At 34.3% G+C, this 16,598-nt stretch overlaps 6 protein-coding genes across 6 annotated transcripts; 3 read left to right on the plus strand and 3 right to left on the minus strand. All coding sequences in view use genetic code 12, as the record gives it.

Moving 5' to 3' along the window:
- Window positions 1–1,688: 1,688 nt before the first annotated feature.
- CAALFM_C205770WA (uncharacterized protein) lies at window positions 1,689–3,127 on the plus strand (the record flags this gene model as incomplete). Its single annotated transcript, XM_019475237.1, has 2 exons — window positions 1,689–1,754; window positions 1,865–3,127. The coding sequence occupies 2 exons, from the start codon at window positions 1,689–1,691 to the stop codon at window positions 3,125–3,127; spliced, it is 1,329 nt and encodes a 442-aa protein (XP_019330782.1).
- Window positions 3,128–3,874: 747 nt separating this feature from the next.
- MKK2 (mitogen-activated protein kinase kinase) lies at window positions 3,875–5,215 on the minus strand (the record flags this gene model as incomplete). Its single annotated transcript, XM_707725.1, has 1 exon — window positions 3,875–5,215. The coding sequence occupies one exon, from the start codon at window positions 5,213–5,215 to the stop codon at window positions 3,875–3,877; it is 1,341 nt and encodes a 446-aa protein (XP_712818.1).
- A 713-nt stretch (window positions 5,216–5,928) lies between these two features.
- On the minus strand, window positions 5,929–8,660 carry RFC1 (replication factor C subunit 1; the record flags this gene model as incomplete). Its single annotated transcript, XM_019475238.1, has 2 exons — window positions 5,929–8,547; window positions 8,613–8,660. 2 exons carry the CDS (start codon window positions 8,658–8,660, stop codon window positions 5,929–5,931), a joined length of 2,667 nt encoding a protein of 888 aa, XP_019330783.1.
- Window positions 8,661–9,209: 549 nt separating this feature from the next.
- CAALFM_C205800CA (uncharacterized protein) lies at window positions 9,210–10,571 on the minus strand (the record flags this gene model as incomplete). The annotated part of the gene is made up of 1 exon (XM_707729.2): window positions 9,210–10,571. One exon carries the CDS (start codon window positions 10,569–10,571, stop codon window positions 9,210–9,212), a length of 1,362 nt encoding a protein of 453 aa, XP_712822.2.
- A 2,103-nt stretch (window positions 10,572–12,674) lies between these two features.
- Window positions 12,675–14,312, plus strand: CAALFM_C205810WA (uncharacterized protein; the record flags this gene model as incomplete). Its single annotated transcript, XM_705820.2, has 1 exon — window positions 12,675–14,312. One exon carries the CDS (start codon window positions 12,675–12,677, stop codon window positions 14,310–14,312), a length of 1,638 nt encoding a protein of 545 aa, XP_710912.1.
- An 834-nt stretch (window positions 14,313–15,146) lies between these two features.
- Window positions 15,147–16,592, plus strand: CAALFM_C205820WA (uncharacterized protein; the record flags this gene model as incomplete). The annotated part of the gene is made up of 1 exon (XM_705821.2): window positions 15,147–16,592. The coding sequence occupies one exon, from the start codon at window positions 15,147–15,149 to the stop codon at window positions 16,590–16,592; it is 1,446 nt and encodes a 481-aa protein (XP_710913.2).
- Window positions 16,593–16,598: the final 6 nt, after the last annotated feature.

Raw genomic sequence — 16,598 nt, forward strand, 5'->3', positions numbered from 1 at the left:
ATTGTTGTATGGTTAATCATGGGAATCAACTAAGCAGAAATAGTTAGGTTTCATGTAAAAATAAAAGTTTATTTGATCATTATTGAAAAAGGTGCTCGATTTTGAGTATTTGGAAATCTGGAGTTTATTTGTGTTATGTGTTTGAGTGCTAACTAATTTTGTTTAAAATTGGATAATATACTCTCCCAATTATTCTCAGGTAGAGCCATTTTACAAACCGGTACACACTACATAGCAGTAAACACTTCTAATCACCCGTAAAAGATTTACGAAAAGTTACTCATAAATATATTCAACCACCTATTACATTGTTTTCTCTGGATTATGTACCTTGTAGCGACTGTTTAAGGAATCCCTATTCTACCACATATTTTTACTCATCTACAATTCCGACTTTTCTAAAACAAAAATCAAATACACTGAGTGAGACAGAATCATTCTAAATGGTTAACAAGTACATCTAATAATATAACACTAAAGTGATTAGAGTGATTTTTTTTCTTTTTGAACCTATTGCCCAATTCCAAACAATTAGTTTCTAAAGCAGCTAAAAAAAAAGAAATCATTCTTGTCGGATCAACATACAATATTTTAATACCATTTTTTAAAACAACTTCCGGGGTTATTCAAATATTTCAGAATGAATGATCAGATTAAGATTGACACAGGAGTAGGTTGACTAGTTTATAAAAGTTGGTTAGAATTGATTTTCCACTGATGTTTGAATGAATTTGAAAAAGATTGCGGACTTGATCATCTTTATGTTTTCTCATTTTGTATCATTTTACGTGTTCGCTTGGCGTCTATAAATCCCGTGGAAAAGAGAATACTTCACTAATGTGAGTGTGGATAACATCCAAAACATTAAACAACCTTAACAATTTATATAGATATGCTTCAGGGGATACAAATACACTGAAATGTTCTCCACGAATCTAGTAACATTTTAATCATAAGTTTAACGAAGATCTCCTTCAAATATCATTAAGAATGATCGACAATAGGTTCAATTTCAATTTTACTTTTTTTTTTCCATTTTTTTATTTTTTTTTTTGTCATTGGTGTCATCTTGATCCAGGAATAATTCGCCTCAATTACACAAAACAACAAATTTCAGATATTTGGATGAATTTTTCCTGACTTTTATTCTAAAACATAACTTAGTTGAATTGAATTAATAAAATTTCCTCTACTAAACTTAAACTTAAACTGAAACATATATGCTTCCGCGGAACACTGAGAAAAATTCATTTTATACAATGTTACTGCAATAACTTTTGATTCAACTCTACTGAAAGAAAAAAGTACTAAATCGTTTATAGAAATACCGTTTAAAACTTAATGATATGGGGGAAAACAATGGAACAAAGATATAACTCCTTACCGGATTTATTTGCTTAGGGGCAACGAGACGAGGCAGAAAAAAAAAAATGAGGCGGGTGAGATTCTGGTCACTTTAATTGAGGCGACTTATGACGACAACTAAGCTCATACAAAAAAAAAAAATAACCATAGGGAAAAAAGCAATGTAAGAGATTTAAAAACAAAAAAGGAAAACTAAATAAAACTAAACTGTATTCGGTGATTTGAAATTAAGTATTCCAGAAGTTTTTTCTAATATTCTTTGAAAATATTTTCAATATAACAATTACTTTCTATTATAATTTGATCATTTTTTTCTATGGGAAATGGCAGCCAAGAAGGGACGCAAGCAGGTCGTTAGATGTCTAAGCTGCAAGAAGTTACGAATCAAGGTATGCAATATATGGCTAGTTTCTTCTGACGCATGTTTGCCTTTTAAGCATGTACGAGAACAGTTCATTTAAGAATTTCTACTAACATTATTTTGATTACTTTGATATAGTGTGACCAAGTTCGTCCCAAATGTGAGTATTGCGCCCATACCAATAGAGAATGTATCTATCCAAGTGATATCCCCACATCAGAAACTAATGCAGAAAAAGACTCCCCCGTTGAAGACATTAGGCGAGACCTACCACTAACACAACTAACGAGTGTGCTTTCAGTATCTCAACTAGAACTACGGGCTTTAAAGTTCTTCAATGATATAGGTAAATTGATCGTTTCTTACAAAAACCAGAGATACATAGATAACTGGGAAGCTGTCATTAACCCACTACTGTTCCAGTCGCCTATAGTTAAAAAAACATTATTGGCCACATCATCAATGTTGCTACTGCATTTTATGAATATAAATACTGTTGATTCCAAGGTATTGACCAGCTCATTTTCCGTCGATTCAAGTCAAGAAGCACAGGCTTTTTTTCAAACAGGAACAAAATATCTACAGGAACTGATTGACGAGAGAAAGCATTTGTTACAGGATAATTCAGGTTTTGGAATTGAGAGAATAATTGTAAATGACTTGATTACTTTTGGTTGCCTTTTAATTTACAATCACAAACTTGTACCGTTGATTTCAGCCACTGGATACGATGTGATTTCGATGGCAAAGGCATACAGTGATACCAGAAAAATGTACTCTCAGCTGATGACAGGATTACGATTGGAGTCTTTGTTTTTCCCCAAATCGAACCCCATATTGACGTGCCCACCAGAGACCAATTATTGGTTTACACGAGTGTTGGAATTTGAAATAGTTGCGTTTGTATCGAGAAATGGGAACAAATCCGCTAATATGGAAGAGTATTTCCAAGCACTTATGGACACATTTTTACTACTAAAAGATGCCTGTTATGCTATGGCTATAGTGAGATTCCCATTTCCTTTAATTGCATGTCTCACAAATTTTAGTGACAAGTATAGACAATTGCTTCGTAATGGAGATGAATTTGCATTTAGACTATTATTTATTTACTCATGCCTCTGCGTGATTTCCCGAATACCTTTAAACAGAAATGATAATATTTTTGTCGATTACATATCAGAATTCAAGAATATCATTTTTAGTAAATATGGAGAGTTTAGTTACCCTATTGATAGAGAATTATATCATTTGGTTATACGAACTAATTTTGTTGTCGACTTTGGTGATATGACACGATTTCATCCATTACAGCAATGCGAGCCACTTATGGATCTAAGCTGGTTAGAGCGGTACATCGATAGTTTAGAAAAGACCAACACTTTACTACAATGCATATGATAACTGGAAACGCACAAATAAACAGATACACAAACGCATATTATGCACTTGTATTATGTGTTTTCCCTTTATTACCCGTTTCATGATATAGTCCCTATTTATTCTAGATAGTTCTAATAGATGCTGACTATTTAGGAATCAGCCAGTTCCAGATGAAAGTACCATCACACTATATTTATTTAGTTTTTTCAATTCCAAAGAAGTTCAAACAAGCAAGAGCACAACAATAAGAGGTAATCGATAACACAGATGGAATAGAATTAGGTGGAAAAAAATTTATCAATATGATATTGCTTATTTTATATTTCTGAAAAAATAGAACAAAGACTCAATACACAAAACCCTAAACCCTATTTTAGGGTAACAACTTTAAATAGTAATTCTCATGATTTTGATTGTTATACAAATTGATACGCTACTTGCAAAACAGTATTCATTATTTTTTCCCCCATGTAGAAGATCTTAAATCATCATCTATCTATTCGCAACACCAACTTAAAACTGTATTATCTAATAAGTTCAGATAATTGAACCCAAAAACTAGAATTGTTAGAGCCATGATATATTGAATTCAGATTATTTTAAAATATAACGTTGACGATTCTGATTATATTCATCTCGACACAAAGCTTCCAATTTTCAACAAAACCAAATGTAGAGAAACTACCAACCAATAAACATGTTTCTTAATTAGTTCTATGACATTAAATTTATTCTAAAAACAATTAAACAAAGAGGACTTTTATTTTATTCATTTAATTCCCACACCACTTTAACAAACTTGTCCATTTTCACCTTCTCTTTCAGTTGGATCAAGCACCATTCATCATGAGCTAAGAGATCACTTGGTTTTGGTCGTCTGAGGTAATCCTTTGTCAAACATTTTGCAATAAATTGTTTAAACTCTCTAGTCCAAAATATGTTGTCTTCTTCACAGTCTTTCAATTCTAAATTACTCCTCAGAATTATTTCAACTACTTCAATAGGACCTAAGGACTGAATAATAGGAAAACACCCATTAGCCACTTCCAAAAGACTCATACCCAATGACCATATATCACTGGTGATAGAATAATTACCCCCAGTGATACGTTCTGGGGCCATATAATATTGAGTCCCAACAAAAGTAGAAGCAAAAGAATTAACCGCTTCTCCACTGACACCAAAATCACAAAGTTTGACATTCCCCTTGGTATCCAACAAAATATTAGAAGGCTTAATGTCTCGATGTATAATATTTTTCAGATGCAAATAATCCAAACCTGACAAAATTGAATTAGCTATTTTACCCAATACCTTTTCATTTATTCTATTTGTTTTGTCACGTTTGAGGACCTCTTTATATATGGAATCCAATGATTGACCATCCATGAATTCCATAGCAATCCCTATCATTGATTGTTTCTCTAATAAAAATGTTCCATAATATTTCACAATATTAGGATGTTGGCATTTCTTGGCCACTTCCAATTCTCGGAATATCTGTTTTTGTAAGTCAGGATTAGGATCACACATCACTAATTTTAATGCAAATATCTGTTTATTAGGCAATTGTGGAATGTAACATTTGGTTACAGCTCCTCCATTACCTTCGCCCAAACTACTGATCTCAACTATCTTATTGGCATTAGCAATCAAATGCCAATCATATGGTGTTAGTTGTTCCAAATGATGCTTTACCGAGTATTCATTCTCGTCCACATTTACTGATTCGTCAGCAGAGCCCTGTTGATCAACATCCATCATATCTGGAGAGTGACTAATGACTTTGGTATCTATTGGTGGTGGTTTTCGTTTTGTTGATTTTGATGATGATACAGATGAAGGAGACGTTGACAACTTGAGTCCTTGAGGATTTTGGTATTGCTGATGCTGTAATTGGTGTGGTTGATATGACAAGGGGTTCAAATTCTCATGCTGTTGCAGATCATGATTAATAATGTTCTGATTCAACAGTAGACTGGGTTTTGTATTGGGGTTGCCATTCTTATTATTGCTTGTAGGTGGGATTGACAAGTTTGGCAATACTTTATTGTTCGATGTTCGTTTCGTATTAGGGACTTTGAAAAGTGGAGGTACCAGGGCCATGGCAATCAACGTAAACTAATCTCTTTTGGGAGGTCTTCTTCAATTTTCAATTCAGGTTTAAATTAATTGCCAGGGTCTTAATATACTTCTTAGATAAGTAGATTTTTCTTTTCTTTTCTCTTCTTTTCTCTTCTTTTCTTTTATTTTTTTTAAAAGGATGGGAGACAATTATTAATTCAAAAGTAACTACGTTTCAAAAAAAAAAAAATTGATGTTCGTATTATATGATGTGTGAATCTTGAAAACAAAAATATAATTATGACGAGCAAATCTACACTAATAGGGAGGGAGGGAGATTAGAAAATTAACTCACATTCTAGAATTACCACGACCACCATCCGTTTATTTTTTTGGATTATTCTAAAATCGGAAACTTTACACGACACATAAACAAGTGAAATTTTCGTATTCTCAATACATTGTTTTTTTAATTCTACCTGTCATGTCTATTCTTTGGATAATTGATACCACGTAGCTAACGTAATGCACAACGTTCCGACACATGTTCTAGTTGAAAAGAGTTGAAAACTAGTGTTCAGAGATATCCCTTAAAGAAAATATTGTAATAGTATGTACTACTACTATTATTGTTACCAGTTCTTTTTTTTTTCTACATCTGAAACGACTGACGACTCTAATAAAACAAAATGGATATTTACTAATATAGTATTCATACAAATAATAGTTCTGATTGTCATTATACATTCCCTTCCTTATCTCTTTTGTTTTTTCTTTGCTGGCACAGTAGACGCTTTTGATTTTGATTTTGACTTTGATTTTCCAACGGGAACCACTTTGATCAACTTGTCTTTTTTAGTGTCAATTTTATCACTATCTTGATCCTCATCATCGTCTGGAACATCCTCCATATCATCATCAATTACATCTTCAAAATCAACTTTAGGTGCTGCAGCTCTTTTACCACCAACATTCAAAGAATTACCAGTTTTGAAAATAATGGTTGGATGCATCATACTATTGTATTTTCTGGTAAACGCGGACTTGGATTGTGTAGGTAATTTCAAATCTTGTTTGATCATATCACCGATATTATCAAAATCTTCTTTTGTCAAATAATATTCATCCATAGTTTCAATTGCTTCGTCAAATCCATCTTCTCCACTGTCACAAAGGGGTTTGACTATTTTTTGCCACAATGCATCCAAATAATCGAGACGCAATTCTTGCTTGGTGGTTGAAGTTCTTACCCTTGTATGGTACTGCAATTCTTGTAGCATTCTTTGATATTTCATCTGCTTTGAATTCTGTCCTAACCAACTGCTAAAGTTCAATCGACCGGTAATTTGACCTGCTACCTCGTAACTAGGTTTGACAGTAGACATAATACCATGAAACGGTAACAAGCTCCATTGTTGTTCACCCGATCTTATTAATGAGTTAACAGTATCAGATATACTGATGTCCTCTGCTGCCGTAGCAACAAGTTCAATTTGTTTACCAGGTAATCTTGGATTAGTTATCAAATAGTTTTCTTGAATCATTAACGGAGAAAAATCAAAATCATTAAAATACAAATTTAATTTGTCATTTAACGACAGTCTTGGATCTGACCATATACCCAGATTCAATAATCTGCCAGCAATATCAAAAGGTTTCAATACAACCTGCTTCTGCCAACTTTCTTTAACTTCTTTCATTGAGTTTGCACCAATTTGCTTTTGTGTTTTAGAAACAGTTGATAACAAATTGATCATTTGTCTAATATCATTCGAAGTTGCCTGTACCAATTGTCCAATAACACTTGGATCCAACTTGACTTTTTCTCTAAATGCAATAGTCATTAATCTGCTCTTGACCTCGTTCTCACTTGGTCTTCTGAATGGCAAATCATAAGTAGTTCTATCAAATGTTCTCATTTTAGGCAAGGACTTGTCGTTACAAATCAAGATCATTGGCATGCTTGTAATCTTACAGAATTGAGATAATGCCCCTGCTCCACCATGATCCCCACTCGACATACCGTCAACTTCATCCATAATTATACAGAATCTTTTGTTGTTTGAATTTTTCTCAGTATCACCACGATGTTTAAAGTATCCAACAACTGATGTGTTGTTTAAAATCGATTTAACATTGGCGTTTAACAAAGATTTGGAACGAACATCTGACGCGTTTCTTTCAATAATGTCAAACCCAAGACTTTTGGCAACTAAATGTGCAGCAGAGGTCTTACCAATCCCTGGTGGTCCACTGATCAAAACTGCTCGGAAAGAATCTGGATCCGATGCATTTCCCTTGAACCCCCTTGCCTGATTGTCAAACCAATTTTCCAACCAACTTTTCAACTTTTGGATTTGTCCTTTATTACCACACAATTGGTTGAGATCGGTTGGAGCATGTCTATCTGTCCACAATTTATCTTGAGGGGCAACTTCTTTCTTCTGGAAACCAAATGTTTCACCTTTGGTGTTGACTGTCGCTTTGACTCTTTCTGCGACTCTAGCTTTTTCAGCCTCTCTTTCTTTTCTCTCTTCCTCCTTTGCTTGTTCAATGATTTTAGCTTCTTCTTGTTCACGTTTCAATTTGGCTGCTTCTGCTGCTGCACCCGATCCTCCATCAGCAGGCATCAGTTCCAACAATTTAATAAATCCCGCCTCATCAATTGCTTTGATTTTGTGTTGCTTGATTTTCTGAACTTTTGAAGGACCAGCATCTGTTCCAAGTACAACTAAACTTGTTTTACCCAGAATTGATTTGGTTACTTTAGCACCGTACTGTTTTGCGGTTTGCTCTGCAGTACCACGATCTAAATTAGGCATCTGACCAGTGAAAACAATTGTTAACCCTGTCAAACAATTTGGTTGTGCCTCTGGAAGCTCTACTGAAGTTTGTGTTGTCTCGTTACGTGCTGCATTTAGAGCAAAGAAGTTAACCTTTTTCGTAGGGTCAATTTCTGGTAATTCTGCATCAGGGATAGTTGCTAAAATCTCTTGAGCTGTGTCAGCAGTAGATTCACCACCTGCTGGCACTTTGGATTTTTTGGTAGCTGCAGTGGATTTTAATGTTGAAGAAGTCTTCTTTTTCGGTGACGCTTTCGGTACCGAAGACGCTGTCTCTTTCTTTGGTGATCTTTGGACATGCAGCTTGTTACGCGTGTCATCATCATCGTCATCTTCATCATTGATTGCGGATGCTTTTCTTTTTGTGGGTCTTCTATCTGTTTCCTTCTTTGCAGGTTTAGAAATTACTTGCACATCATCATCGTCGTCATCCTCATCATCCAAGACAATAACTTCTCTTTCTGCTTGGGGAGCTGCAGGTTTGGCTTTTTTAGTCGGATTCAGTGAAGTTGCACTTTGTGCCTTACGTTTCTTTATTTGTCCTAGTTAGTATCCAATGCTTTGATTATAATAAATGACTATTATAATATACATACAGAACCCGATTGAGAATTATTTTTGAAAAAATCACTGATGTTTACCATAATTGATTGATTGTATGATCTTTTAGGATGAAAAAACAAAATAACATTTGAAAAGGAGGAAGAAAAAATACAACACGCAAAAAAAATAAGTATTATTGAAATCCAATTTGACTCCTTAACACAAAAAATACTAGTGTAATTCACCGTACTGTACTCTATGATATTCAAGAAAACATACAGTTGCTATTAAGATGAACTTTTAGTAATATAGCGGAAGACAGGATATAGATTTTAAACACATTTGATCTTTTATGTTTAGTATTGAGTTTCAAATTATTTGAATATTTAGTGTTTCCTATAAAATGAGCATTATACAACAAATCAATTGGCAAGCAGCTGAGCTCAGTAGAAGTATCTTTTTCTCCTAACAGAGTGCTCTTTTTTTACAGGTAGCTATACATTATAGTTGACTGTTTGATGTGTTTCCGAAATGCATCTCGAAGACCATTCAATCCAAATCATTACGCGTCACCTCGCACACAAAAGTAGTCTATGGTTTCGTTGTATTAGTAAATACTGTTTATTTATTAATGCTAACCTATTTTTCTATTATTTCCCACTGGATTCTTTTTCTAAAAATTCAGTCCATAAGGAAACAAAACTTTGTCGTACAGGAATTTCATTACCATCTTTGTCTAATTTGGTTTGTTGATTTTTTGTATTCGGTACATGAGTTAAACCAGCTGCTAATTTCTGCAGTTCATCCCATTCCAACAATGCACCGATCAACCCTAAAGCTTCAAATTTTTTTGTATCGCCTCTTGGGAACTGTAAAAAGCTTATGAGGACATTAGAGATTAACTCTTTATCCACTGATTTTTTTGAACTATCTCCACCTTGCCTAAGCATAGATAATGCTTTAGTTAAATGCTCATTCAATATGATAGCTTCATGACGCAACTTACCTATCGATAATTGTTTATTGTGAATCTCTGATTTCAATTCATCTATTTTTTTGACCTCTTCTTTGAGTTCAAGTAGTTCTTGCTGACTTTTATCAAGTGACTGATTTACATCTTCGTTTTCCTTTTCTTGTTTTGCTATTTTTTCTTCCAACTGAGTGATAGTACTCTTTAATGAAGTCGTTTCCTTGTCAAAATTCGACTGTTTCAATGAAACAAGGGCTTGGAAATCCTCTATGGTTTTTGTGGCTTCAGTTACTTCGTCAGTCTTCAAAGCGAGTTTATCTGTCAATTCTTCAATGGCATTTGTGTAATCCTTTTGATCCATTGTTAATTCATTTAAGGTTATTTTCAAGTCATTTATTTCCAGATTTAGTTCTTGAACTTTTTTGGATAACTTGGAGTTTTGATTTTCTAAATTGTAATTCTCATCCTGTAATGCTTGAAGAGTTGAGTTGTATTCCCGCCTCGATTTAGTCAATGAATCACTTAGCCTTTCACATTCGTTGTTTAAGTCAGTATTTTGCTCTTGTAATTTAGTAATAGTGTCTGAGTCAACTTTACTCTTGGCTGCGTCTTGTAATTGTCTTTTCAACTCCTCGTTTTCACTGGTCAAACTTTCTACCAATTCAGTTTTTTCTTCTAGCTCCGCTTCTGACTGTTTCATTTTACTGAAAATGGTCTTCATTGATGAAATTTTGTTGACCAAGTTATCATAAGATTGTTGGATTTCATCTCGTTCTCGTTCTGTCTGTTGTAATTTCTCGAGCAATTCAGTTGAACTAGTCGCTGACGGATCTAATTGCTCTGTTTGACCTGTTTGATCTATTTTTTGTGATTTGGTGGACTCCTCTTCTGACTCATTACTTGTAGTATCTTCGGAAGGTTCTGTTTCCTGTATTTCTTCATCCTTATTCACATTGTCAATCGTTTGTTTACTTTGTTCCACATCTTCTTTGGTTGCTTTCTTCAGCGATGAATTGTTCTGTTTCTTTTTATTCTTTCCCATAATTGTACTTCACTATTTGTGAATTAAAAGTAGTATACACCAATATGTTTATTTGCTAACACTGTTGCTCGTACCTTAGTTGTGTATGAGTTGTTCATTAATTGACATTTTTTTTTTCGTTTTTAGATCAAATTCTACGAACACATTTTTTTGGTAGTGTCAACACCAAGTTGAGCAGTTTCCACCAAAAAGAGAACCCAGACCCATACTAAAACAATGGAGGTGTAAGGCAGGATACAATCACAATTCAAGATATACTAAAGTTTTGAATCTTTAGTCTAAAATGAGAGCCTTTAATTTTGCAAGGTAACACTTGCAGACCTACATTTTTCAATATTGAAAGATAAATATAGCATTCCAAAAAAAAAGTGACTTCTGTGTTCACATTTAATCAACAAATTCCCACAACAGCTTGCACAAACTGCTATCTGCTAGGCTTACGAGACACAAGTGTTACCAAATAGTGATACACTTATTCTTTAACTCATAGAAGAGAATTAGATACTCGGAATATTACTCAACATATTCCCAAAAGAATCGTAAAGATAAATCTTTAAGAGTTAATATTAGAGAGCTCAATTCTAGGCACAAATACCACACTTTTTACGAGTAGTGGGTAAGAGTTCGTACACATGATGCAACAACTTTCTGGTATCTACTTGCACAAAGTGTAGTTTGCAAAAAACTTTGCTCGTCCATAGCATGTATCCCAATACTCCAGAAAATCCGATAAAGCAACTCTCCGATGGTCATGCAAGTATTCGCCTTTCTCTTTTGTAGATTTATGTAGTTTCAAGATGACGCTGAACTCCTGAGTATTAAAGTAGATTAATAATAGAAGGTATTGCCTAATGCCGAGAAAGTAAACACCAGATCAAATATATGCTTTACTATTAAACTTGTTTGTGTTGTGTGGATTGGTCAAACAAAGATTATGCTGATATCTGTAAATCCCTGGAACGGGGAATAAGAATAAACTTGAAACAATATAAGCGAGTTGTTTTCTTTTTTTGGTGCTTGATTTGAAACGTGTACATTCCCTCTTTTTCTCTTAGTTATTATTATTATTTAATAGTGTGTATGTGTGTGTAAGAGAGAAAGCAACAGCATGGGGAGAGATTAGCTTATTATTGTCGCAAAGCTGCATATTGCTTCTTCTATTAAACTTTTGAATCTTCTCTTTTAAGTAAATTAATTAATAACTTGATTGTTCCATTTACATCCATTTTCTATTTCTGTGTAATCTTCGTTTATTTTGCGGTTTGAATACTTCCAAATTTAATTAAATTTGTTCCTAAAATAGAAGCTGTTATACTTGCGCCGCCAAACCCATTTTAATAGTGATCCTTATTTCAATTTAATTTGTTCACGTTATATCTCTGAATTTGATTAATACTTGCTACAGATATTTGGAAATCATAATTTATGATTTCTCCGGAATGTAACTGAGTGGCCAGAAGATATATAGTAACACATAAATACGTACACAACACCAGAACAACCGCAACATTCAAGTGGAACTAGTATGTGTTGAAAAAACAGACAAATTAATCGGGATAGGAAGAGATGGGAAAGGGGGGTGAGAGAAAAGCAAAGAAAAAAAAAAAAGAAAAAAAAGAACAAAAATCAAATGGTACAAAAAAAAAGACACATCTTCTACACAATTAACAAAAACTGCCTTCTGATGGCAAGAAATCTACCTCACATACATACTTAAATGGAATAAAGAAAGTAATCTATAAAAATAATTTAACATGACTAACGTATTTCAAGTAAAAAGGTCAAAATTAGAGAACCCACCACAATCAACTATTTTCTACTCTCAATTGTTTTTTCTTTTTAGTTCTTATAATTATCAACATTTTCCTTACTCAAATCTTTCACCTGTTCTTTTCTTTTTTATTTTTAAATTTGATTATTATTAATTTTTTTTTCCTTTCTTTCCTTACCAATTTTTCTTTGCTTGACTTATTCAAAAGGTGAAACAGGGATTTTCCAATTCACATAGCCAAAAGTATTTTTGGTTTCCACATTCCTTCAAAACAATATTTGTGCTACCTCCCCCTTCCCACCAAAAGTATCCGATTCCAACCATAAAGCAGCATGTCTTCTATGAGTGTTAACTCGCTCATTGGAAAGGACGACGAGAGTGAAAACGTCAAAGCAATACCACAAAAAAGATCAGCATCAAGTGGTGGTTCCATAGCGGAAGAGAAGGCAGAGTCCGAACCTTCATTGCAACCCCCATTCCAAGGTCAAAACAAACGTACATCGATCCCTTCTGTTTCTCAATTGAGCGAATCGATTCCTCAGCATACAAATACACCCTCATTATCAGCATACAAGTTTCCTCAAAAACAGATTGAGGATCAAGGATTATTAGCATTACTAGGACCCAATGTCACGTCATTTCCATTCTCTGAAGAAACATTTCTGAATGCATTAAAATTACGAGCGGAGCAAGAACGTACGAAGCAAGAGTACTACAGAGTAGAAACTGCAAATAAAAATCTTGCCATTCTTCAAACAGCATTACGGGCTCAAATGCCTGTTAATATGATACCCCTATTGTGTGTTGGAAATGCTCCTGAGTTGACTGAAGAACAAATGAAAATGTTGATACAACAAGCAACATTTGGCACTCCCTCTGTTTTGCATCCGCAACAACAAGTGCAACAAGTACAACAACATCAACAACCATTGCATTTCCCCACTTCCCAACAGCAACAGCAACCACAGCAGCAGCAGCAACAACAACAACCTTTTGTTGGAATTCAACCAGGACTTCTGCAGGAACAACAAATTCAAATTATACAAGCAAATCAAAAGCGAATGCAACAAGAATTGCAACAAAAAGGTGGATCATTCTCCCAGGGAAGTCCATTTCAGAAATCACATACACGCGGAGGAAGTGGTGGTGGTGTAGGTTCCCAACAGGACACATTCAATGTTAATCCAGGACCACCTTTGAGCTTTAGATTTGGTGCCGGTAGCAGTACCATCAGCGCTAGCGGAAGAAGACCATTATCACCAGCAAAGATTGGTGCTGCAGCTGTAGCAAACCTAGCTACACCAACCACACCATATCGCGGATCTTCGTCTACGGCATCTACAAGCACTCGTCGAAGCGCGGCACACCACCGACACAGCTCCTTGCCACTTGATACATCTGGAATTTCTCACAGGCTTAGCTCAGTAACTAGTGGTCCAGAATCAAGTGAGCTGAACAGGGGCCAAGGACTACAATCACCATTGACAGGAGCCACTTCAACATTACAAGTAAAACCAATACCTGCACAACCATTACATAAACAGAGTAAGCTGCAAGTGCAGCCACTGCAGGAATCAATGACCTCATTTCAGCATGTCATTCAATTTCATCATTGGAAACCAACAACGGGTTCACCAACTAGTAGCAGTGTTGGAGGTGGAAGTCCACTAAAATCTCAAACGTCGTCTCATAAACGGCGCAAGTCATCCCCTAGCATACCATTTCAAGAGCAACAGATATTACGACCAACAAAGGAGAAAGAATTCTATGCAGAATCAACACCAAAAGTCACATTTGAAAACAGGAATAAAGACGAGGTCGAAATGGATCCTGATCTTTCTATTGATTCTTCAGTTGGTGAAGTGACAGAACTGAAAGTTGATGATCAAGCAAATCCACCAAAAGCTCATCATCGACTGGAACTGAATTTTGCAAAGTTTCCCCAAGATAAGGAATCAACTGCTAAATGATTTGAATCAGTAACTTCCATTTTTCCATTTTTCTTTATTTCTTATTGTTTATTATTACTATTATTACTGTTTTTCTTTCATCCATTGATTCAAACATGGTACTAATTTTGAATCTGTTGATAAAGAAAGCGTCTTGAATATACTTATAGATGTCATTACTGTTATTGCTCGTTATAGTTTTATGATTGCATTAATAACAACAATTGTTGTTTCACATCAACCACCTCAGCATTTCATTTTTATTTTTATATGGTTCTATTTAGGTTTTTTATATTTGGTTTCTTCTCTGTTTATTTTTTGGCATTTATTTACCAATTTGTATTATATTGAATATTTTAGATAGAAATTGTAGTCCTATTTGTTGGATTTAGCCGAGGTTGAAGTTGGCTGCAAATAAATCTCAGCTGATTAAGTCATTTCTTTTTTTTTCTTTCTTTTAGTTCTTTGCTTTGTTTAGGAAGAGTTGCTAACAAAAAATGTCGTCTGATTACAAAGTAGAAAGCAAAGGAACGCAACGCAACGCCAAACGGGGAGAAAAAAATAAAAAGAAGTTTACTGAGCCGATCTTTGAGTTTGGCCCTTAGTTTTGGTTTTGTTGCTTTTTCAAGTTCCATCGTTCAAGTGGGCCCAAACCACTCGTTTTCGTATCGTAAGATTTTATACTATTATTATTTCTCTTCCTGTCTTTTTCACTCCAGATCAGTTTATATAAATCTAAACTAATTCAACCCAAATAAAGCCTTTCGCTTGTCTTTTTTTTTTTTGGATTCTCCCCTTAAATCCACTTTATATATTACGTCCTGTTAATATCTGCCACAGCCTTTTCACCTACTAATGCTACATCCAGGAGTTAGACTCACTAAAAGAGTATACAAGCAGTCACAACCATTGCTTAGAAAGAATGAACATGAAATCTTGCTCAATTATTCGAAGCGATTGATAAACACTACACGATTTCTTATCAATTTATCGAGAAAATCACTTCTCAAAATATTCAAAGTGATTTTCTTACAGAGATCCACTCTAAGTACATTTGCATTTGCTTATATTTTTGAAGTTCTACCTAAATTATTGTCAAGTGTAATTCATCATTTATTTCAACTAAAGTTGAAAGGTTTAGGGAATGAAACTTTAAAGATTTTGACAGACCCATTAGATTCACAAAGATTACCTATTTTTATGACTAAACTAGTAGCCACATTAAATGCGTTTACCCCAATTTACAGTTCAATACTACTGCCATATATGTCAAACAATAAATTGTCTTTTTATAGTTCATTTTTGGCAGCATTTACTTCAGCATTATTGAATTTCCCCAGTTTCCAACACCATAAATTGAAACATGATAGATATTACACATTAGATTGGACTCTAATCCTAGTCACCAGAGCTTTAGACACATTAATTATATCTAATTTCAAATCTATTTTCCACACCAATCTGAAAACAGCGAAAACAGTCGGTGCTTATGGAGATATAGTGTTATTTGTAAGTGCCTGTTTCTTTATTATGGATTCCTGGTTTTTCGAGCCAGAAAAATTGACTCCACACTATGCCAAATGGATCACCAAAGCATCACATCTAGATGAGAATGTATTATTGGGAATAAGGTATCTTAGAGATGGAGAATTAGATTATCATCCCACTAAACCATTACCACATCAAAACCATTTCAAAGATTTTTGCATTAAATATAACAAAGACCCCAAATTAGGAGATTTGAATCAAATTGATAAAATCCCCTGTGAAATTCTACATCAGTTTACTACTAAGAGTTGTTGGAAACATGTTTTAATATTATTTTGGGTTCAATTCAAATTTGCGTTCAAATTATATGCTACATTAAATACTTTTTTATTTGTCTTTATTAAAAAGTTCAGAGGTAGTCCATTGAAGTATTTATATAAAACAATTAGATCCGCTTCATTTTTAGGTGCGTTTACTGGTATACATTGGGCAGCTTTCTGTTTCATTAGAAATTATCATCCAAATTGGTTCGGACAAAAATTCTGGGATATTCTAGCCCCTAAAGCAGGGTCTGCATTATGTGGGACCAGTATTTTATTGGAATACCCAAGTCGTCGTAATGAATTATCCTTGTTTGTATTGCCCAAGGCATTAGGGACTTTTATTGATCCAACCCCAACTGAATCGAATATAGCAACCGAGGTGATAGCTTTTAGTTTAAGTTTCGCAGTATTAATAGCTTATGCTAGACTGCAACCAAGTAAATTAAGAGGGTTAGTGGGTAAAGGATTGAGTTATATGGTCAAACATTAAATAGAG

Source organism: Candida albicans, chromosome 2, assembly GCF_000182965.3.
Source record: "Candida albicans SC5314 chromosome 2, complete sequence".
In the NCBI taxonomy this organism is placed as follows: Eukaryota; Fungi; Ascomycota; class Pichiomycetes; order Serinales; family Debaryomycetaceae; genus Candida; species Candida albicans.